This window comes from Zootoca vivipara, chromosome 3 (assembly GCF_965207765.1).
Source record: "Zootoca vivipara chromosome 3, rZooViv2.hap1.1, whole genome shotgun sequence".
Taxonomy (NCBI): Eukaryota; Metazoa; Chordata; class Lepidosauria; order Squamata; family Lacertidae; genus Zootoca; species Zootoca vivipara.
The window spans coordinates 38,489,297-38,513,334 of NC_142586.1; the positions used below are offsets into that span (position 1 = coordinate 38,489,297).

The 24,038-nt window shown below is 43.5% G+C and overlaps 1 protein-coding gene across 4 annotated transcripts; it reads left to right on the plus strand.

Annotated features, from left to right (window-relative positions):
• Positions 1 to 445: 445 nt before the first annotated feature.
• Positions 446 to 14,238, plus strand: TPBG (trophoblast glycoprotein). 4 transcript variants are annotated; one of them, XR_015948921.1, is made up of 5 exons: positions 446 to 571; positions 1,758 to 3,204; positions 8,268 to 8,331; positions 11,362 to 11,420; positions 14,104 to 14,238. XR_015948921.1 is itself a non-coding variant. In XM_088665927.1 (3 exons), the coding sequence occupies exons 2-3, from the start codon at positions 2,081 to 2,083 to the stop codon at positions 8,272 to 8,274; spliced, it is 1,131 nt and encodes a 376-aa protein (XP_088522053.1). In that variant the 5' UTR covers positions 446 to 571; positions 1,758 to 2,080; the 3' UTR covers positions 8,275 to 10,863. The 4 variants fall into 4 exon arrangements, 3 of the variants coding, with proteins under 3 accessions (XP_088522053.1, XP_034965418.1, XP_034965417.1); XM_088665927.1 differs by lacking the exons at positions 11,362 to 11,420; positions 14,104 to 14,238 and having other exon boundaries at positions 8,268 to 10,863; XM_035109527.3 differs by lacking the exons at positions 8,268 to 8,331; positions 11,362 to 11,420; positions 14,104 to 14,238 and having other exon boundaries at positions 446 to 845; positions 1,758 to 4,035.
• Positions 14,239 to 24,038: the final 9,800 nt, after the last annotated feature.

Genomic DNA, 24,038 nt, shown 5'->3' on the forward strand with positions numbered 1-24,038 from the left:
ATTCCCAGCACCCTTAACAGTTCCCAGGATTCCTTGTGGGGGGGGGAGAGCCATGGTGTGGATGTGACCTAAGGCACCACTCAATTCAATGCACCTAACCCCTGAACAGACACATCATTCTAGGATTGTAATGCAAATAAATCCCTTCCATCCCACCGCGTGCGCCCTTGCTCAGTGCCAGGTACGGCTCAATCCTGGGATCTGTGGCGCGATCAAAAGCAAGCCAAGTGCCTCTGCACGCATACAGAGTGCCTTTCTCTAAACGGACTAAGGCTTCCGAGCGGAACGCTGCTCCCCAGACGCCGCTCGCCACTTGCCCAGCAGCGGCCGCCGCCGCTTCGGCTCCAGCAGCCTCCGCGCGCCCATCCGGCGTCGGCCGAGGGCGTGGCGCGCGGCTTCCCCCGCGGCCGCGCCTGCCATTGGTTTCTCCTGGCAGCGGAGGCTGGGCCAGAGGCACGGCCAGGGAGTGGGAGGGAAAGTTGCTGCCTGCGCCATGTAGTTCGCACTCGGCGGCGGAGTTTGCACGGGACTGGCTGGAGAGGGAGCCGCGTGCGCCAGGAGAAGCAGCCAGGTAAGGAGGCGCGGGGAGGGGCGGCCAGCGGTCCAAGAAGGGCCCATCCGGCTGCTGCTGCTGCTGCTGCTAAGACCTCGCTCCTCGTCCCCCATCCACGCAGGAAAAGGAGCAGAAAGAGAGACGAGTCCGGATTGGGCGATCTTGTCTGTACTGTACCTGAGCCCAGAGCAGGCGCGCTTTGCTCGGTGCCTGACGCGCGGCCGGACTCTGCGCATCTTTAGATTCCAAAGTGAAGCCCAACTAAATTCGATAGGATTGATGGACTCTCAAAGTGAGTTTTTGTAGAGAGGAGGAGCGGCGGGGGGCGGATTTTCTCTTGTGAGCGTGGAATCTTTGCGGAATCTCGAGGTTTCCTGGCGGGAATCTGGTGGAAGGGGAGAGAGAATTTGAGAAAAGAGCCCAGGAGCCGCGGGGACTTTCCGCTTTTGCAACAGAGGCGGGAATTGAGAAAACTTGCATGATCGCCCGGTTATACAAAGTGATGGCGAAGGCGCGCTTTGAGGGGGTGGGGAGAGGGGGGGGTTAGTTCTGTAGTTCCAAAACCCTGCGCGGATTAAAACGTCACGTCTCTAAAAAGGCACTGGAGAGAAGCTTGGTCTCATGGAGTGGGTGAAGTATGTGAGCTTGGAAAGTGGTAGGAAGTTTTTTGGGGGGGGGGCGAGGTAGCTTAAAAACTGGACCAGAGCGAATTCCCGTTGAGTTGGTGTGTTTCTAGCAGGGTTCAGTCAGATGCTTGGGAAAGATCGGGAGAAGGATGTAAAAAGTGGTGTCAATCTTCTCATGTTTCCAGCCTCTAGAATTCAGACAGTTGCTGCTTTTTCTGCATGTGTTCTTCTTGGATGGAAGGTGGCTCAGCTCCATAGAGGAGGAGGAGACAGAATGAACCTAAGGCGAGATTCATTGTCTGCTGATAAAAATTCTTCAAATGTGAGGTGTCCCCCTCCAACCTATTTCACAATGTAGTAAAACCAAAGACAAGCCCAGACTGTCTTTTGCAGTAAAACTTGAGTGCTACAGTACTTGGTTTCGTGGCTAGACGTGGATGAGTAGGGGCAAAGCTTTCGAGAAGGACTGTGTAGAGGTTGTGAGCTGGAGAAAGGAGAAGAAAGAGTCTGCAAGCGAAAGTGGCTAGGCATGCAATGCTTCCGTGACTTTCATACTTTCTCTTTGTGGCTTCTTTCAGGGGTGGCTGGATGTGAGAAGGAGCAAACAGAGGACTTTAGGGGCCCCCGAGAGCCCCCCCCCACACACAAAACAAGACAGGAAGAAACTGCTCTGCATCGTTGGCTGGGCACCTGCTCACACCCTGGTGCTGGTGCCACATGATCTAAGTCGGTCACACTGAAGAGGAGGGGTTTGCTTTGCTCCCACTTCTCCCAGGAGCATTGACTGTGCCGGGATTGACCTCTTGACAGGTTTGCATTCTCCAGCTTTCCCTAGCTTGCACAAAGCGGCCGAAATCACTGTGTGAGTGCCACAAAAGAGCAGCCCCTGGCAGAGGCGGTGATGCTGGGGTGCTCTCTTTGGGGCTCTGCACCCCCCACAACAACTGGGGAGAAGAGAGGAGCCGGGTGGCTTGAACCGCTGCTGCTGCTGGTGGTGATCCTCTCCGGTTGGGTTTTGGCTCAGCAGACGGCTGATTGCCCCGGACCCTGCGACTGCTCTGAGGCAGCCAGGACAGTGAAGTGCATCAACAGGAACCTGACGGAGGTGCCTGTGGGCCTGCCCCGCTATGTGCGGAACCTCTTCCTCATGGGCAACTACATCCAGAACGTCTCGTCTGCCTCATTCCCCTCGGAGTCCCTTCTAGAACTCAGCAGCCTCAACCTAAGTGGTAATCGCTTGCAGTGGGTGGAGGCTGGGACCTTTGCCGGGCTGCCCAGCTTGAAGCAGCTGGACCTCAGTGACAACTCCCTCCTCGAGCTCAGCCCCATGGCCCTGGGCAACACCAGCAGCCCCCTAGAGGAGCTGAACCTGCACAACTCCCTCTATAACAACAGCTATGTGACCGCCGTGGCCCAGCTGCTTCAGCAAGAGGCCTTCCTGAACTTGAAGCGCCTGGATCTGTCCGAAAACAACCTGCTCTACCTGCCCCAGGGCATGTTTGCTGCGCTGCACAGCCTGCAACACCTGGACCTGCAGAACAACTCCCTGGTGAGTCTGCACGGCGTGACGCTCGAGAACCTCCGCCAGCTCCAGAGCTTCAACCTCAGCGGCAATGCCCTCAAGCGCCTGAGGAACAGCACCCTCCTGCAGCTCCGGGGACTTCCTCAGCTCGCCAGCCTCAACCTCACCCACAACACTTGGGTCTGCGACTGCGGCATCGAGGACCTGGTCAGCTGGCTCAAGGAGAGTGACCTGGTGGAGGCCAAGTCGTCCCTCAAGTGCTCTTACCCCAAAGGGATGGAGAACAGGTCCTTGGTGGCCATCGATTTTTCAGAGCTGAGCTGTCCAGAGCTGACCGATAACCAGACTCAGCTGCAGACCTCTTATGTCTTCCTCGGGATAGTCTTGGCCCTCATTGGTGCCATTTTCCTCCTGGTTTTGTACTTGAATCGCAAAGGGATCAAAAAGTGGATGTACAATATCAGGGACGCCTGTAGAGACCACATGGAGGGCTATCACTACAGGTATGAGATCAACGCAGATCCTCGGCTAACCAACCTCAGCTCCAATTCTGATGTCTGAAAATGCGTTGCAGGGAAGCAGGCCAAGGGGCGCAATAGCTATGCATGGAATGTAGACTTTAGCTTTATCCCCCTGAAATGTGTGTGCTTTCTGCTCCCGGCACACACCCTTAGAGGCATCACAGACTTGACATGCGCCATACAGAGAATTATGCCTACCTGTACAAGTTGCCATTATTATTATCCACAGTCGATTGTGCATGATATCAGGCTGTATGTACGAAAACATGCTGCTGCTGCCACCGCCTCCCTGCCTGTTTGCTTTGCAACTTGCTACCAGCCTTTGCTTGGAAACATCTCTCTCTCTCTCTCTCTCTCTCTCTCTTGGCACCTAAAAAAGAAAAGGACATTTTCACTCCCCCCACCTCCACCTTCTCCCACCCTGATGTTCTCAAACCATGAGGGCTTATTAAAAAGTACGATTCAACAAAGGCTGCCTCAACTTCTTTTGGGAGAAATGTTTGATCCATCAGTACCCATGTTGCTTTTATGCATCCTGAACGGTGAAGAATCCTTGTAGTGCACATGCATATTTAGGAAATGCCTTTTTAAAATTGAAAAAGGAAAGTTCTTTGTATAAAGAAGCACATAAAATAGTGAGCATGCAAATAGTTGACAAATTTACATGGTAGGCGGGGAGAAACTGAAAACCTCAGTACAAGTGTTTGCAATTTACATGAAAACAGGATTTTTTAAAAAAAGGGGGAGACCCTATAAACTGCATGTGAACTGAGTTAGAACTTTTAAATAATTCAATAAATGCTCTTACAAGAACTTTTGTTTTGCTGAAGTTTGCTGTTTTTAATGCTCTGATCTGGAAGTGAAGCACAGTATGGAATGGACACAGTTTCTTCAATGGGGGAAAAATTATTTCCCCATTACAAAACATGGTGGAGCCTTCATATGTTAAGATATTTGCTTGAATTCATTTCTCCCACCCCCAATTGCTGTCGTTGACCTTTCAGAGAGACTAGGAATGTACAAAGCTATACTGATTTGCACTTCTTTATTATTAAACTGCATGCAAACGACCGTCTCTTTCAATAAGCAATGTTGATTTTCATATCGTGTTCTTAGAATGTGGCAGCTGTTCAACTGCTTTAACTCTGCTGGTGAGGGCTCATTAAATTGCCGCTACAATTCTGAATCTGAAATTGGTGGGAATTGCTGCTGAACCCATGCACTCCTGCAGTCTAATCCTGGGTATATTTGCTCAGAAGTAAGCTCCAGTGGGTGGATTGTTTAATGTATTAATTTCATTTATGAATTGCTTCTTGCAAAGTGATGCAACTATTAAAAACACCTGCAATTAAAAACATATAGGATTTTTATAGAGTAGGGTTTACTCCCAGGTACTTGTCCATAATCTTACAAGTTCCATGGATTTCAGTGGGAGGGAAATCCATGCATTTGCTTAGCCCATTCCTTTTGAAATGAATTGGACTGAAAGGGGCTTATTCTTGGATAAAGTATTTGAAGCTTTGAGCGATAGGCTGCCATGATAAGTACACGTACAGACACATTCCACGCATGTTTCCTTGGAAGTAAGTCCTACTGAGTACACTGGCTTACTCCTAAGTAAACAGGGTTGGAGCCTGGCTAGAAAATACATATTGTTGTGTCTTAGTTCTCACAAACAGCAAACCAGCTGGTGGTGAATCTGTGCACAAACACATCAGTGCTGCTTGATTCATTCACCTCATACAGAAAACTGGCATGTTGCCGCTGCAGGGTGCGTAGGTGTGGAGCATCCTTTTCCCAAACATGCCTGGTTTTTTATGCTTAGGGATTTTTCTTAAAAAGAACATGTAGGGAGAAGTATGCAATGTTGCGAGCCCACCGCTAGCATTTCTCAAGCGGTGCAGTTGAGAACCCCATTTGCCACCTCCGTATTTGTGAGAACAGGAACGAAGTTTCTAATTAATGCATTTAGCTTTTGCGGCTAGGCAGTTGTTTGTAATCTCAGTGTTGATCCAAAGGCAGTATTAAAGAAGTCAAGTCTGTAAATAGTGAGACAGGTATGTGGGGCAAATTTCAAATCTACCTGTGACATGTGTTGCATTGCTCTCTTTTTTACATTGTTACGTGACTTGTGTCACGTTTATAAGCGGAAACGGTTCTGAACGCACACTATCGCACTTACTTTGGATGCTGCAGATGTTGCGGGGTTGCAGGAAACAAAAGTGAATATGTTGCTGTTTCTGGCCAGTAACTTAAGTAGCAGCAGAAGGAAACTGCAAAGAATGTTGATGCACAGAAAGTTGATGCCGCTCTCTAAACTGGCTCTTAGCAGAATTCTAATAAACTAATTTTAAGCGAAGCTATTTTATCAGGTCTTGGTAACCCACATAGAAAGTCCTATGCTTAGTTTTGCCTGTGAAATCTAATTACTTCAGCTAGGTCTGAGAAAATACTGTAACAACTTAGCAAAGCAATATTGTGCATGTTTACTTGGAAACAGATCCCAGTGTGTTAATGGCTCTCATTCCTATGTAGGTGAGCATAGGGATTGTAGCCTAGTTATCATAGTTCAACATCCTGCAGAACGTAATTTTGCAGTTGTCTTCAGTTCTAGTGTTTTTAAAGCGTCCCTACCTGATTTTAGGTAAAGCTAAGTCTCTTCAAGCTTCCCCCCCCCACTTGCCTATTTTAAAGTCAACCCCCTATTTTAAGGCTCAGGGGTAAATAGAAACTATACTACAGTTTGCTTGTTAGCTTTTAGAGACATAATTGCTCTAACTGTAATCACGTTCTGCTAAATGTAACTTAAATATTACAAATGCATGAGAAGAGCAATTGAATTTTTGAATACAGGAGGTACCCATTTAAAAAAAATTTTTTAAATGGTGCATTTGTTAGGCAAATTTGAAACACTATAGGATTTTCACAGACACATCTATGTTTCTAAGAGCGGGGCTTTGCTATGCTTCCTGAGACAGTCCTGGGCTATTTTCAGAAACTCTTACGGAGAACACTTGGCACTACTGGGTTTCCGTTCCACTCCTCTCAAGCAATACTGTCATGTAAATTTTAGATTGTTCTATGTAAATCATGTACCAGCCAAACAAATGCATATGTGAACAGACATTGAAAATAAATACAGTGAAACATGACCTTGTTCGAAGGCTTTGAATAGCGTTGAGTGCCTCAGATTGCACATGTGATTTGGACCGACTTGAATCAAATGTGTCTTCCCATTAAAATACCGAGCAAGTTTATAGTGTCTAATGAATAAAAAGTGCTCTTGTATCTGTTTATTGGCTGAAGTGAGAATGGCCATCTCAAAAGGAACCAAAATAACCTGCAATGTTAGTTTAATAAAAGAACTTGTTCACTTTTCTGTTTTACTCGAGCTAAGCTCTGTTGGTTGCTTTGCTGCGCATCTGTTATAAAATGGCACATGGGCTTATTTTATTGTTTCCTAAATGATATGCACCCAGAATTGTTTGGCATGCAATAGGTGGGTTGATATTTGAGCTTAGTGTGTTATGCATGTTTTAGAGGAGTAACACAGAGGTCCTTTTTTAAATAAATAAAAAAAAATCTCACTATGCAGCAGAATGGCAATATACAGCATATATTTTCCATAGCAGCTGAAAATGTGTTTGTAGTTCCCACACAAAAAAGTACAGTTTGAAATTATTTATTCGTCTCTTCCCCCTTCCCCTGGAGCTTGTATTTTCTGATGCTATAGCTATTCAGCGTGTTTTGACACAGGGAATGTTCTTTGACAGATGACAGAGCTTAGAAGGGATAACATCAATTCTGCAAGAGACTGAGTTGTGTCTTTTTTAAATAGATCAGAAATTATTTATACCATTTCATCTATATGGGAGAACTTAAATCAGGTTCATTTGCTAATTTCGAATTGTCAAATGCAATGCACTTCTTAAGTTACAAGGCATCAGAATCTGTAGATCTTATTATATGCTAATTTATGCCAGTGATGTGATGGGCACTGGATGCTATAATCACAGTGCTATAAAGTTGAAAAATATATCTGAGGCCAGCTAGAATCCACCCTAGCTATGGTAACATTTGGAGCATTCAATTCATTTGAGCAACTTGTTCTGTTTGCCAAATAATTATTTACATTTAGTAGACATTATCTGGATCCGAACCCACCAGCTCCTTAGCTGATGCAGTAGCTCATGTGACATCCTATGGTCAACAAACTTGATGTGTCCTTTGCCACACTTGGTGTACATTGCCCTCTCCATGCAATGCAAAGGCACAGAGCTCTCTAATGATGGGTCCCTCTGGCTACACCATCCAGGCAGCCGCATCCATCGCCAGCTATGCTTCTGCCCTGCTTTCTCCACCTTTTGTGTATTCTGCTGCAGAATAGTCTCGGAAAGCAGAGGACTGATGTTGTATTAGAAGCCCTGGCCAAAAACAAGGCAAAACTTGTTATTGAGCTATGGCTTACTCCCCAGGCTTGTTCCTCTGTAACCCAAGCACTGCCAATGACTTGCATTCCAACCCCTTGATCATATGCTTTCCAACATATGAGTGGTAATTGAATCCACCTGATTACTAAGTGGATCTCTAAATTAGAGGTGCATAATAGATGGAATATATAATAGATACTGCGTATAGAAGCCATGTTTACATGCAGCAATTGTGTCTTTATTCCACTTAGAGGTTTATAATAGTCTTTCAGCCTTTCAGATCAAAGGAACACTGCCTTTACATTCTGCCATGCATCATATTCTCCTTGACTGTTCTACTATTTAGAAATAAACCCCTTGTGGCATTAGGCTTCTAATAAGGCTTCATTATAAACTCACAATATGAAACTTCTCTGTTAATTTTTTTAAAATCTTCAGGTCAGAACTTTATTCCCCACCCTCAATCTGGTTGCTAGTGAACGGGATAAGCTTTTGGCTTGACCGCTGCTAGATGTTTATGCATATTGTTTTAATTTCCTCTTGAGTCACGGAATTTAAGGAGCTTAGCCAAAGCTAGTGGGATCAAAATTTAACTGTCTTTTTGTCTTTCTTCAGCATCTGAATGGGTCACAAGCAACAGCAGCAGCTCTGTACATGTGATGAAGGAAAATAAGATCTGGTAAGAGAACATTTTCAGTTCTAAGCGTCTAAGTTACTTTTTATATACCACAGAAGAAAAATTGAACTCGATTTTTGCTGTTGCAAAGGAGTCCTTGACAGTGTCCTTATCAGCAATGAGGATTATGACAAGCTTAACTGAAATAATTATTACTTGACTGAAACAAGATTCCTAGCACCACCGTTGACCTGTTGTGTGACCTGCTGTGGAGTGGATGATAAACTTTATACATGTCCTTATGGATGCACTTGTAATAATGCAACTCTGAGCTTTTGCACAAAATAAGAAGAACTATGCTTTCGGGATTCCCCCCCCCCCATTCAAAAGTTTCAGTTGCACTGTATCTGCCATTAAATAAGACTAGTCAGTAGAGAAGAATACAAGTGGAGACTTGTGAGTCACTCTACTTGAAGGGGAAGGCTTCAATTGGCTCACTGATAGGATACTTCAGGAGGGCTTCCACCACTCCTCTTGGCTCTGTGATTGTTGCCACTATCATATACAGCCTTATCACCAAGCAACCATGCAAAGGCAGGGCTGCGACTTTTCCAGAAGTGCCTAGATAATGCACTTTTGAAAGGAGTTTTAAAGATTTTTTAGTAAGAATTTGCCCTAATGAGATAACTGAAGCATCCCTTGAAAGTTGGGGTGTTGCTTTTCAGCAGTTGGTTCATGGCAGGCCATTTTAATGTTCATGTGCAAACTGCTCCTCCTGCACTTGTCTGAGGAGAGCATCAACAAGACATCACCCCTCAATAACATCTGTCGGTTCTAGATAGGTCAGTTGGGTTGAGTGTGGTGCTCAGAACGCCAAGGTCATAGGTTTGACCCCTTTATGAGACAATGGCATATTCCTGTATTGCAGGGGGTTGGACTAGGTGATCCACAGGGTCCCTTTCAACTCTACAATTCCATGAGTTCCACCTCTTTACTTTGGCCTTTTGACGCCCATGATACATATTTTTAGGGCCTACCCTATTTTGATTTGTAAATTGTTTTAACATATTTTAAAATTGTATTTTAAAATTGAAGTCACATGCCCTGATACTTTATGGTAAAGAACAGATAAGAAACTTGATCATCATCATCCCTGGCCGTGGCTGAGAGGAGCTGGGAGTACCATAGGTTAGTCACTCCTGCAGTTGAACATTTAATTTAGAGTATGCATGAAGTCTCCTACATAGATTAATGAGCCAGGCATATGCCCAAAGTAAGTATAAAGTTAAGTCCTGTGCCGCCTAATATTTGTGGCTACTGTTCAATGTGGCTTATTCTCAGGTAAGTACAGTGGTGCCTCGACTTACGAATTTAATCCGTTCCAAAGGCACCTTCGTAGGTCGAAAAATTTGTAAGTCGAAAAGCGCCATTGGAAACGCGATTTCCCATAGGAATGCATTGGAAACGAAAAAATTCGCAAGTCAAAGCAACCCTATCTAAAACCACCGCTGTTTCCATTCGGATGTCGAAAAAATTTGTAAGCGTGCGGCCATTTGCCCCATTCGTAAGTCGAAAATTTCGGTTGTCGAGTCATTCGTAAGTCAAGGTATCACTGTATGTGTAGGGCTTCTGCCTGCCTTAATTTGAATGTTTAAGGGCACAGAACTGCAAACTTTATTGTCCTTATTCTTCTGTTTATGTTGCAATTGGCACATAATTCTGCCCATCCAAGCTTTCTCTGGTTCCATTGGACCTGAACATGTATTGCTTGAAAAACAGGCAAAATATTCAAAGAGGATAAATCTGCCATGATGGCTATATCACCTCCAGGCTTAGAGGTGGCCTACCTCCAAATTTCACTCACCAGGGGACAACAGGAAATGACGATTGCACTCACATCTTGCTTGCGGCCTTCCCATAGGCATGGTGACCCTAGTGACTAGTTGCTGGGAAACAGAAAATTGGCCTAAATAGGCCTTTCATCAGCTCTTGCGGTCTCTTCTGTTTTCAAATGTACCAGTCAAGTCCTATAACTTTCTAACCTAAAGTGTATACTTCAGAAATAGTGTATTTTTAAGTTTAAAAAAATGCAATTGAGAAGTTGGTTAAAGATTGAACAAACAGGAAAGCCCAATTGAAATGGGAGTTGCATTAACACATGTTCGTTTCAGTGCGGCTTGTGCCCAAAGCCCTCTTCATGTTTTGCAGAAATTGGATTGATTGGATTTTTGATTAGCATGCTTGTGAAATGGTGTGTCTTTTTAAACATTTTCACCCCTTTAAAAACTATGCATGATAATTTACACTGAGTTGCTGCAACTACCAAGTGACACTGATAATGCCAATATAGTCCTAAAAGAGTTTCTAAGTGTTTACGTAATGTTCATTGAGAAATTATTGTACATGCAAAGTGCAGTAATAATATTTATTAAGATGTGGACCTGTTAAATGAGTGAGAGGATGGTTATGGAAGAAAGTAGAAATGCTATATTTATAATCACTTTCCTGAATGGGCCGCTTCATCATGGGTTACATTGGATTGTAGTTTTGAATTAAATGCATTTTTAGTGATTGAAATAAAATATTTGCTGATAACTTTTACAGATTGATTGTTGGAGTAATTATTAGAAGTAAATTTGGCAAATACCTTATATTCTGGCGTATAAGACGACCTCCAGCTTTTCCAGTTAAAATATAGAGTTTGGGATATACTCGCCGTAGAAGAAATACGACCTGGCATATAAGACGACCCCCAACTTTTGAGAAGATTTTCCTGGGTTAAAAGGTAGTCTTATATGCAGGAATATACAGTAGATGAATGGTTGCAGCCTAATTGTTTTTTTCTGACTGTGACTTGGTTGTCTTTTATTTTTACACTGCTTTACCTTTTATGAAGAAGTGCAGTAGAGTCCAAACCTCACAGTGCAATCGACTACATGTTTATTCAAAACAAAGCCCTACCAAGTTCAGTGGGACTTCCTCTAAGGAACCTGAGAATGGAATTGTGGCCTTGGTGTGTGTGTGTGTTTTTTAAAACATGTTTGAGGTGCAAACATGCTGCCTCAAGTGACCTGTGGTCCTTTTTTCTGTCAGGCCTTAAACCCTCTTAAGCTGTAGAGCTTGAAGATGTGAGGGCAAAACATGTGTAGCAGGTAGGTGATCCACTTTACAAACCTCATGATCAGGAAACCTGGTATTGCAGGATTCCTGATCATGCAGAGGCTTCCAACTATGTTCAATCGAACACTCTTAGAACTTAAAAGATCCCATCACACCTTCATGCTAAGCACAGGAAGGGAAGGAATGAAGAGGGCAGGCTCCAGTGCATGAAGTGAGGGATGTTGGAGCAGGACCGACACATCTACAGTGGTGCCTCGCTAGACTAATTTAATTCGTTCCATGAGTCTTTTTTTTATAACGAAAAATTCGTCTAGCGAATCCCATAGGAATGCATTGAATATTTTTTTTGAATTTTTTTTGCCCATAGGAACGCATTAATTGAATTTCAATGCATTCCTATGGGAAACCGCGATTCGCTAGATGAATGTTTTGTAAAACGAATTAGTCTAGCGAGGCAACCTCCACTAGAAAAAACCTTTTGTTAAGCGGAAATTTCGTTAAGCAGGGCATTCGTTAAGCAAGGCACCACTGTATACACAACCCCTTATACACTTTCCTTCTCACATGTTAAGGATAACTGCCTGAAGAGGATGATGGACTTTTTTCATCACCCGGCATCCTGTTCACTCTACGTCCTATTCGGGTGCTCAATGTAGACAAACATGTAAAAGAGCACATGCGAAGTTGGGGGCACAGGACATGTCTTTTGAGATGTTACTTTAGAGCAGGCATCCCCAAACTTTGGCCCTCCAGATGTTTTGGACTACATTTCCCATCTTCCCCGACCTCTGGTCCTGTTAGCTAGGGATCATGGGAGTTGTAGGCCAAAACATCTGGAGGGCCACAGTTTGGGGATGCCTGCTTTAGAGCCTTCCAAGAATTTGAGGGTGAAGATCTGAAGTTGGAAGTCTCTTGTACATACTTAGGTTTCAAATTGCATGGGGAGCCTCAGCAAGGAAAGGAGGCTCCCTGTTTTCAAGGACCTCAAGGCAGCAAACATGCTTCTCCCCCATCTCCTGCATTCTACAACAACCTGGTGAGGGTTGGCTTAGAGACGGCAACTGGCTTTAGGTTGCTCAGTGAGGTTCATGTGTTAGTTGGGCCTTGAACCTGGGCCTCTTCAGCCGCCCCCGCCGCCCCCCTTGACAGTAAACACTACGCCAGCTGCTAATTGGGATGACTGACTGCAATCTGGAAAGATACAGAGTGGGATCCTTACAGGCAGTGCAGCTTTTCCTTATCTTCCACAAAGGTAGCCACCCCACGCCAGATTCAAAGTTGTTGGTTTAAAAGAAAAATCCCTAAATTGTGCAGGGAGGATGCTGACTGTGTGCTTACAACACGCTTGTGTTCATGCGTAAAGGGGCTCATTAGATGGGGTCCATTATGTAAAAGCAAATCCCATTTAACACAATATTTAAGATCAGAATGCCAAATTTACAGTTGCCTGAAATTCAGGTTCCCTTGTTTAGCTGCATGTAATTAGCCCCTCATTTATCTGAACTTCTAATCCCCCAAGGACTGGCATGTGCATTATATTTTTATGGCATTAACCCCAGGGATGATTGCTGCTGGTCCCTGTAGATTCTTGCTTAATTCTATTGGATTATCTCTACTCACTGCCTACAGGTAAGTTGCAGGATATTTACATTTTAATAGACCAATTTCCTTTCCGTAGAACAAAACAAGTAGTAAAAGAGAATATGAATGCTGGCCTAAAGGAGGCTGCATTCTCCTGAAACCTCCAGGTCACTTCAGTGTCAGTTTAATTTGATTTATTATATTTCTATGCCACTTTTCATTCAAATGAATCCCAAAGTGGCTTACAAACAATAAATAACAATAACGTGATACTAGAACATAATAGAACATCACAAATACACCATAAGACATATAGAATAAGTAACAAATCATTGGTAAAACAAATACAGTCTATAAAACACTTTTAACAAAGCAACAACTAAATAAATAAGCTAGTCACAATCAAAGCAGAAGTCACCATATATGATTAACAAGTCAATACAGCATTTATAACCTCAGTGCTATTTTTCTAGAAAAAGAGGTGCCAGAACTCACCATGAACGCCTCTCCTGTTCTCTTATAATGGCAATGGTGCCTACCTGAGAGATGCTGGAACAGAGTTCCAGATTGGGGGGGGGGAAGCCCTGTATAATCTATAAAACAATATTAACAACATTAACAAAAGAGCAACCAAAGGTTAATTTAAGCACTGTTAAGTTCACACATACACAGCCAACTCCTAGGGGCTTAGGCCCCTGCAATAAAATATTTGAGGGGGCCAGGCCCCCACAAAGTTGATGGGCACTCCCATTCAAATGCTTTGCATGCGCTGTCTCAATTGTGATCGATTATGCAGGTTGGGGCTTACAGTTGGCACCCCTGCTCTGCAGCCCCATGCCCGTGGCAGCAAGTCCCTTCTGAAGGTTCCTGGTGCTGACGGTGGGGCAGCAGAGATGAAACCACCCACCCACCCACCCACCCCAATGGCCAACAGTCTCTCTCCCCTGACAGTTGTTCCTCTGGAAACAGCTCCATTATAAAAGCTCCTAGGGCTGGAGGTTGGGGCAAGGCAGGTAGAAAAAGCCATTACCTGCTGGCAAACACAAGAGTCTCTCAGCCCTCACCAGTTTAACTGGGGTGGAGTGGGATGTTAATCTAGGGCTGAATATTTCCCCCCTTTTTTTTAATTCCCAGAGCCAAGTACTCGCAAATCAGAATCCTGTTGTACAGAAAATGCAATCAGAAAAGATCAGGGCCTTTACTTCCCTTTGAATTGGGACACCTGTAGAAAAGCAGCTGCCAGAAGGAATACAAGTCCGTCGCTTTGCATGCAGAAGTTGCCAGATTCAACCCCTGGCATCTCCAGGTAGAGCTAGGAACATCCCATATCTTAAGCCCTAGAAAGTTGATTCCAGTTAAGACAATACAGAACTACATGGACCATTGATTCACTATCTAAGACAGCTTCTTATGCTAAGTCAGGTACAGCAAATCACTATATGTTGCAATGCCTGTTCTGTGTGTTTGTTTAGACCACGCATCCCCAAACTGCAGCCCTCCAGATGTTTTGGCCTACAACTCCCATGATCCCTAGCTAACAGGACCAGTGGTCAGGGATGATGGGAATTATAGTCCAGAACATCTGGAGGGCCGAAGTTTGGGGATGCCTGGTTTAGACATAAGCCCTGTGTGGCCCAGTGTATTGAATGAGTCCTTCTGGAGCTTCCAGCCAGATGAAACTGACTACGTATCTTTAAAAAAGACTTCTAAAAACAGTGGCTGCCCTTTCTGAGGACATCCTCCATATTCAGATGCAATAGAAATGTCCATTACAGGATAGGAATTCAGAAGAATCAAAACGCTATTGTAGCACAAGGGTTTGTGATATCACCTCACCTTCAGATGATATTCAATGGCAGCTTTCCTCAAGGTCAGCCATCTTTGCTGAGGTTATTCACTGATTTCTTGAGAGACGTTCTGCTGACACTCTCTGCTGGAATGATTGAGGTAACTAAGAATCTGCAGCCTAAGAGAGGAATGCTATTTGACATCTGAAAAGAATTTGAATTAACATTTTAAGTGCTATTTTATGCTTCTTTTTATATGGTTGAACCTGTTAAATTTTCCTAAATGCTTCTTTTGTTAGTAGTAAATTGCCCAGAGTTCAGAGTTCTGGCCAAATCATAAAGCTGTTCCTAGACATTTGCAACACAGTACAATAATTATCAAGAAGGGTGCATTGAATAAAGCTGCAGATTTTATACATTGTCTTCAAGTCAGGCACTTTTGATTTTCTACAATTAATATTTTCAAGCATTCAGAATGCCAGAAATATTTAAGGGATGTCATTCTACCGTAGCTTAGATCTCTGGTGTGCAAAACCTTGTTAACCCAAGACTGGGGGGGGGGGGGCACTTGGAAAATCTGCAGAGCCAGAAGATAGTGTCTCTATATACATGATACAATAGATGATCTTATCCAAGTGTTATTAAGCCTACAAATTATTTGAATTCACTGTGTGCTCTTGTGGTCACAGCCCTGAATAAACAGCCTTTCTGTTTATCCTGCCTCTAATAACTGAAATGGTTTATATGTGCCTCTGAGCAATTCAGATAAATGAGTTTGAACCTTACTTAAAACTTATCCCAAGATCAATTTTGGTTACTAAACTTCGTGCTCTGCATAAAGACAGAATGGGTGTATCATTCAACAGAAGGAAGCATATGAATTCTTAAAGAGTTAGATTTTAACTCCTTCTGATAGTATTATTGAGGGGGGATTTAAATGATAAAAATCATCTTTGTTATTAATGAATGAATGAATGAATTTATATATCACTTAATGCTCAAGTAGGCTTCTAAGTTGTTTCCAAGTATAAAAAGCAATTACACAGACATTAAAAAGGATTCATAATTAAAATATACTCTAATAACAATCCCTTTAAACATAATCTTTGTAATATAAAAGGCAGTGTAGAAATGTAACAAATAAAAACAATAATGACAAGAACTTCCATCATTAAAATATGAAATAAAGCAATCCTATTAAAACAGCAGAGCACTTGAAACAGGAAACTCCAGTGACAAGTTGAAGGGAAAGCCTGTGTAAACAGGTGCATCTTCAAAAGCTGGCAGAATGCCACTATTGATGGGCATCTTCTGTTTCAGCAGAGAGCCTGTTCTACAGCACTAGTACCAGCAGTGAAAGGTTTCACTTCCATGTCAGGAGCTGATTATCACTAGGCCATGGCAAGACTAATGGCTTTGCATTGCTTAGGCTGCAGGCCTGCAAACAGCATTTGGCTGGCTGAAGGGCCGTAGGAAGTGACGCTAGTGATGTTCCATCAGCAGAGAGGGAGGCCTGCTAACAAGACACCACCCACACCACAAAATGGCCCCCAAGCATAGCACCAGAAAGCTCCACAAGAATGGACGTCCTACTTGCTGTGTTCTGCCAGCAGTGGGGACCCAAACAGGGTTTTGGGGGAGGTCAAAGATCTGCAGCTTTCTAACACCACTTTTCCCCCCTGACATGCTCCCAATGTACCCCAAAACTATAGCAGTCTTGCAGCCAGGAAAATTATTTCCCTCTCATTGTGTTCAGTGGGAGGGGGGGGAACAGGACGGTTTCCAGGTTTCCCAGGCTGATCTGAAGTATCCAGGTTGGTCTGTTTCCCTCCAGGTGGCAGGGGGAGGACTTGAATCTCCAGGCAGGCAAGAGTGACTTAAAAATACAGTGGTACCTTGGTTCTCAAACTTAATCCATTCCAGAAGTCCATTTCAAAACCAAAGCATTCCAAAACTAAGGCACGCTTTCCCATAGAAAGCAATGCAAAATGGATTAATCCGTTCCAGACTTTCAAAAGCAACCCCTAAAACAGCAATTTAACATGAATTTTACTATCTAACAAGACCATCGATCCATAAAATGAAAGAATAATCAATGTACTGTACTATAAAATAAAATAACTAAGACAGTATTGTAGATGATTAAAAAGAAAAATTCTTACCTGCACTGATTATAGTCATTGTTTGGATGGGGGGCTTTTATCCATTTCTGCAGTCACACATAGTCACAAGAACAAATTAACAAAAAAGTCTCAAAAACAAAAACGCAAAATAAATAGCAAAAACAAAAGTGCCAAACTTCCGAAGTTTTACTTCCGAAATGTTCAAAAACCAAGGCGCAACTTCTGAATGGTGCAGGTGCCCCAGAAACAATAGCCGACAGCAGCATCAGACGTTCAGCTTCCAAAAAGTGTTCAAAAACCGGAACACTTCCTTCCAGGTTTTTGGTGTTTGAGAACCAAGGTGTTTGAGAACCAAGGTACCATTGTATAAGGGTTGCAAATTCAGCCCGGCAGGAACTAGCTGCAAATTATTGCATATACAGTAGACTCATGAGAGAGGGTTGTCCTTTGCTCCCTCTGCCTCTCTCCCAATTAACTTCCATCTCCAGGGTTCAGTGGTGGAAGGGAGTGCAGAGGAAGAAAAAGAACTGAGCTCTAGATGAGGAGAGGGTTATAAATACACCGGGGCATCTGATGTGAAATAGGGGGCTACAGAAGAAAGTGGAGCATATGAAGAACAGCAGCGGGACCCAAGTTGCCTGCCCCAACTCCTGGATGGTCTTTTGTTCTTCTCGAGCAAGTCTGAGGAAGCAAGGAGAAGAAAACTGACTGATGAAGATGGGAGTGCTGAGAGACAGGAGTGGAGTGGAGAATCTGGACTACAGGAGGTATTTATTACTTAGTTTCATTTGAAGTGGAGCAGAGACTAAATGGATCATTTCAGGGGGAAGTGGTGGAGTAGAGGCAGAAAGAGTGGGGAGAAGGATCCAATTGGGAACTCATGTGCCTATGTGGAAGTAATGTGCCTGAAGATTTAGTCCAGTGCTAGGGTTGCAACTTTGAGCAAAACTAAAACTAAAAAAATAAAAATAAAAGCTCAACTTTTCTGTCCAGATTTTCACTGATTGAAATATGGCAACCCTACCCACTACCTACTGACTTGCCCAATCTATGAGGACTTAAGAGCAGTCTTGTTCAAAGATTTACATTTCCCAGTTGAGAGATCAATTGGGGATCTGAAAAACTTTTTGTTAAGGGGCAGGTCTTTTCGAGTGGCAATTTTAAAGAGAAAAGTTAGTGGGGATAAGTTAAATTATCCAGGGGAGCAAACTCTTTTCTGACATAATGCCCGGTTTCAATAATTATTCTAACTGTGTAATGTATTTCATTCTGTTTTATGTATTTTGTTTTTTTGTAATGTCTTCAGCTACACCCAATAAATATTATTTGTAATTTGTAATGGGGAACCCTAGGACAGGCATAAGAAATCACTTTAGATATGGAAAAGGATGGAATTGGGGGGGGGAGTGTGTATTTAAGAAAAATTGAGAACATTTCCAACACAGTCCTTGATTGAATACAGTGCTATATTGATTTACAAAGGGGCTTCTGTTAGCTTCTGTTAGGTATTTTTGGCTCTCTACCTACTCTGTCTATTAAACACAGAGCTTGGAAAATAAGTTGTGTCTGTGTCTAAAGAAGAAGTTTGGAAAAGTCTGTTCTCGAGGTGAAAAGAGGATATTTGAAACCTTAAGTAGGTCTTGATCTAAACAGAGCCTGGGTGGGGAGTTTCACAATGGAAGAAAAACAGTATATTACTGTAAGTAATAAATGATGGTGTGAGGGACAGGGGATACCGGGAGGTCCCTCCCATCTTAAGTACCAGCTCATCGCCAAGCGCTGGGGAAAGCAGGGAGAGTTCCGCCTCAAGCGGAGACTCAGGAAGTAGTGACCGAGGCTCGGGCAAGGTAGCGGAGCCCATGCACAAGGTGGGACAGGAAGGGGGGAGCAAGGGGGGAAGGCCGATCCCGCCGACCCCGGAATTACGCAAGAAACGTCATGGGAGGAGATTAGGTCTTCCCAAACTTCTTTGCTGGAAGAAAACGCGCCAACCTCCATTTGGAGGTACTGACGCCTGACTGACAACATGTATATAGATCGCTCCGAGCACTGTAAATAATCAGCACTTAATAAAAGCCTAAAAGGACAATGCTGTGAGGAGTCGTTACTCTAGAGTAGCCGCATCTGCATCTCTGACAGATGGCAATTTATTTCATTGATGAATGGTTTTCCTTGAGGTATCTCAAAGTTTCTACAATGTAATAAAAACATATATAAAACAGTTACATATATAAAAACTGTTAAAACAATTGCATTATATACAGAGGAAGTGACATAGTTTAAAACAGCAACATAGCATGTAGTGAATACATAAAATCAACTCAAACCCAATACAGATACCAATGGATCAATACACCATCAGCAGCTTTCCCCAATCTGGGTACCAGCAGATGTTTTCACTGACAACTGCTGTCAGCATGGTCAATGGTCGGATGATGGGAGTTGCAGTCCATCCACATCTGGAGGACACAGGATCTAGAAGGCCTGACCTCATATAGCACAAAAGCTTGCCTCCTGAAAATATATCATCTGAAGCAGCCTTCGCCAACATGGTTACTTCCAGATGTTTTAGACTACAACTCCCATCAAGCCCAACCAGAGCTGGAGGGCACCAGGTTGACAAAGGCTGATCCAGAGCACTTTAAAACAAGAAGAAGTGTATGGGAGATGGTGTGTTGATGGATTCGAACCATAACTCTCTACTACCAGCTGCCAAGTTAGTGAATCCCCGGACAACGACCAGGAACAGAACTTGCTGAAATTTATCTTGCTGTTAAGATAAAAGGTCCAAATTTCAAATAGAATTGTTGGAAGGCAGAATAAAATTGTTGTCAAAAATGTATGATTTGTTGTTAGAATGGTATACGAAAGATGAATTGACAAAAGATGTGATGATAAAATGGGCAAAATATTGAATATGATGCGTGGTTGAAATTGTGGAACCAAACATTGAAATTTACTGCATGTACTGCCCTGAAAGAGAATGTTTTGAAGATGATGTATAGATGGTATTTAACACCAGTAAAATTGGCTAAGATGTATAGAATGAGTAGTAAATCATGCTGGAAATGTAAAGAGAAGGGTGGTGAATTTTATCATATGTGGTGGACATGCGAAAAAATTAAAAGATTTTGGGAAATGATATATAATGAACTGAAAAAGATTTTTAAATACACTGGAGGCTTTTTTTATTAGGACTTATAATAGGAGAGGAGATTGTAAAAGGAGACCAAGTATTATTTATGTATGCGACAACCGCGGCTAGGACTTTGTTAGCCCCAAAATGGAAAACTCAGGAGTTACCAACGATTGAAGAGTGGCAGATGAAAATGATGGACTATGCGGAACTAGCAAGGCTGACTAGCAGGATCCGAAACCAGGGAGAGGCAAGGTTCCAAAAGGACTGGAGTAAATTTGTAGACTATATGGAGAGGAACTGTAGAAGTTTAAAGACACTTGCAGGACTGAAATAAATCCTATGAAATGATTTTAAGTAGATGGAGTAAAGGAACTGCGAGACAGGAGTGGATAAGAAAACCGAATGAGGGGAGGGAGGGAAGTCAAAGCTCGGCAGAGCACAGGGAATTTGAGATAGCTGAATAGATGTTAAAAGGAGAAAATTTAGTGTTTATTATGTGTTGTTGTGTTTGTTGTTGAATGCTTTGTTATTGTTTAATGTGTTTATTTGAAAATTTAATAAATTGTCTTTAAAAAAAAGAAATTTATCTTGCTGTTAAAATTTATTATATACAAGCAGAATAAAGCACACCTTTGTACAAGTTACTATATACAAAGACAAGATTCAAACTCCTACTCCAAACTCTACACTCCAACACTAAACTGCTGTGTCATACTGCTTATAAGGGAGAGCTTAGCCCAGGGGTCCCCAGACTTACCGGGCTTTGGGCCGGTGCTCGCCGCGCCGACCGCGCGGCGGGCCGGAGGGCAGGGGAGTGCGCGCACAGCGGGCCGGAGGGCAGGGGAGTGCGCGCCCGTGCGCATGCGCACACGCACACGGTCGGAAAAAAATTGCCGAAAATCGCTTGTGCGCATGCGTATGGGCCTCCCCCGACCCGGAAGTGCACCGGAAATGACCTCTTCTGGGTCGGGAGAGGCCCATACGCATGCGCACAAAGGATTTTCGGCGATTTTTTTCCGATTTTGAAGATCACCGCCGCGCCATGCGCCGTAAGAGCGGGCGGCGGCAGCGGGCGGCGGGGGTCGTCGCGGGCCGGATTGGGAGGCTAATTGGGCCGCATCCGGCCGGGGGCCGTAGTCTGGGGACCCCTGGCTTAGCCAATCACCACCTGTTGCTATGCTTCCCTGTCTCCAAGCAGACTTTCTCACGCACTCTGTTTAACTTGGCTTGTTGCCAACTCACTAATTGTCTACTCCAGAAGCTGCTAGCATTCACATGTCTCAACATGGTGGTCCTTGGCAGCACTTGGCTTAGGCCATGCAAGAAGTTTAAGATTATAAACATACAGGTTCATTCTTGTATAGCAAGAAGCTATCAACGATTTGTCATGCGTTCTGCTCCAATCTCTTTAGCAGCATCCAGTTTGAAGGCTATAGAAAATGAACAAATATGTCTGAACAAGTCATCCCAAGCCCTTTTGCACTTGTCTGGCACACATTCCCAGCGCTCTTTTGTCACAGCATTGTATTGCATTTGCTTTACATGAAACTATTTATAGTATGGGTCTGCTTCAAACAATATTCATTTTAGAGGTTATCGTTTGGTGCTTTCTCATTTAACTATGAAATCAGCTCTCTCACTGCAGCTTAAGTTAATCTCCAAACATGAAAACAATGCATTACCATTTCAAACCAGAAACTACAAGGAATAGCTGCCTTTGAGCAAGCCTGCATTTAATTTGAGAAGGTTTCCTACTCAGTCCAGTGAGTGGAAAGAAAGAGGAAAACTAATTTGTAAGCAAACGGAGGGAAGTCTAAAAATTCCATGCATCTGCCAGAGAATAGCATGCTTAGAACTAGATATTTCCTCATGAATTTTACTGCAGCGGCACCCAGTGCTCAAGAGACAAGCTGGAGCTGCTGCAATAACTTCTGAGCAGGTGGGTTGTCGTTGCAAGGGAGAGGGGCAAGTCCAGAGAGGAGATTGCTGTGGTGCAAATGCAATAGCACATCCAATCCATTGCTCCATGCAATTCTCCCCACCCCCTTGCCCCTCCCTCTCTCCCTGTTGGTAAGCAACAGACACCCACATGGTATGGGGTTATGCAACCCCCGAGCCAAGGAGATAAGTAACTCCACAATCTTTAGGAGGCATTGGAAGGCAGCCCTGTATAGGGAAGTTTTTTAATGTTTATTTTTTAAAAATGTTTTTAAATATGTTGGAAGCCGCCTAGAATATCTATGGGGCAAGATGGGCATAACAACAACAACAACAACAACAACAACAACAACAAAGGATGTCCCTATTTTCATCAGAGAAAGGTTGGAGGGCCTTTTCATCAGAGAAAGGTAGTGGCGCCCGCCCTGTGGAATGCCCTCCCATCGGAGGTCAAGGAGATAAACAAATACCTGACATTTAGAAAACACCTAAAGGCAGCCCTGTTTAGGGAAGTTTTTAATCTGTGATATTTTAATGTATTTTAATCTTTGTTGGAAGCCGCCCAGAGTGGTGGGGAAAACCCAGCCAGATGGGCGGGGTATAAAGAAATAATAATAATAATAATAATAATAATAATAATAATAATAATAATACAACATACAAGTGTTGGAGGGTTTGTTATTTTCTAAGCTGTTGGGATTTTGTTGTCTCCAATTTTTGCAAGTTACATATTATTGCTTGAGCTTTGTATTTATGTCAACTTTTGTTGGGGGCCCTAAGTGTATCCAACAAAGTTGTCCAGTGCATAGCTGCCAAGTTCTCCCTTTTTAAAAGGGAAATTCCCTTATGCTGAATAGGCTTCCTCGCAAGAAAAAGGAAAACTTGGCAGCTATGGTCCAGTGGTGCAAGAGGACTTCCTCTTATTCTTCTTTCTCCACATGCCCCCTAAATCTGAGGTTCCTCCAACCCTCCATGTGAGGAGAGGAAAGAGAAAGTAAATTCCATGAGCGAAGCAGAAGTCCTTCATTGGATACAGGTCTAACTAATTAACCAACCTTCCTGTAAGAAAAGCCCTTGCGGTCATGATGTTTGTTAATATTTGGATCAGTGGGTGGTTAGTTACAGTACAAGTGAATTCATTTGTACTGCATTTCAAATCATTATTTTGTTTGTTTGGCCTGCAGCACATAAGGCAGGGGTGTCAAACTCAAATTCATCGGGGGCCGCATCAGCAGTTTGGTCACCCTCAAAGGGCCGGTTGTATCTGTAGGACTATGTGTCCACTCTTTATTATCATAAATTATTGTCACTGCATTCAATTATTACTGTTTTTTGTAATAATGTAAGTAATAACTAGCTCTGAAAGCAGAAACATAGTCAGAATAATGGCAAGTAGATATTCAAATGTACAATTATTGTACAATTTATTGAAAAATGATTTTTGGTAACTGCACTGGGTGGTGGAGGCTCGCTAGGGTTTCATGCAGGACCTTTGCAGAGCTACTAGTACCTGCAGATGCTGGGGTCCTTCTGCATGCAGGACAGATGTTCTGCCAGTGAGCCACCACCCTTCACCAAAGGGACTGGCTGAGGTTGACTCACTGGAGCTGCTCTCCTGGTTCCAGGGTTTAAGGGCCAGAAGTATAAAGCAGCATCCTATGTTTCTGAGGAGAGGGAGAGGGAGGGGAGGGGAGGGAGGGAGGAAGGAAGAAAAGAGGGAGTGGGAGGGAGAGAGGAAGGAAGCAAAGAAAGGGGAGAGAAAGAAGAGTAGGAAATAAGGAAGGGAATAAAGAAGGAAAGAAAAAGAAAGAGGGAGAGAAGACGGAAAGGGAGAAAGAAGGAAGGAAGTAGAGGGAAAGAAAGAATAAGAATGAGGGAGAGGAAGAAAGATGGGAAGGACGGAAGGAAGGAAGGAAGGAAGGAAGGAAGGAAGGAAGGAAGGAAGGAAGGAGGGAGAGAGGAAGGAAAGAGGTGAGAGAAAGAAGAGTAGGAAAGAAGGAATAAAGAAGGAAAGAAAAAGAAAGAGGGAGAGAAGACAGAGATAAAGAAGGAAGGAAGGAGAGGGAAAGAAAGAATAAGAAC

What these genes read in the sequence shown, in the direction of transcription:
- TPBG (XM_035109527.3), top strand. Translation starts at nt 2,081, where the DNA reads ATGCTGGGGTGCTCTCTTTGGGGCTCTGCACCCCCCACAACAACTGGG.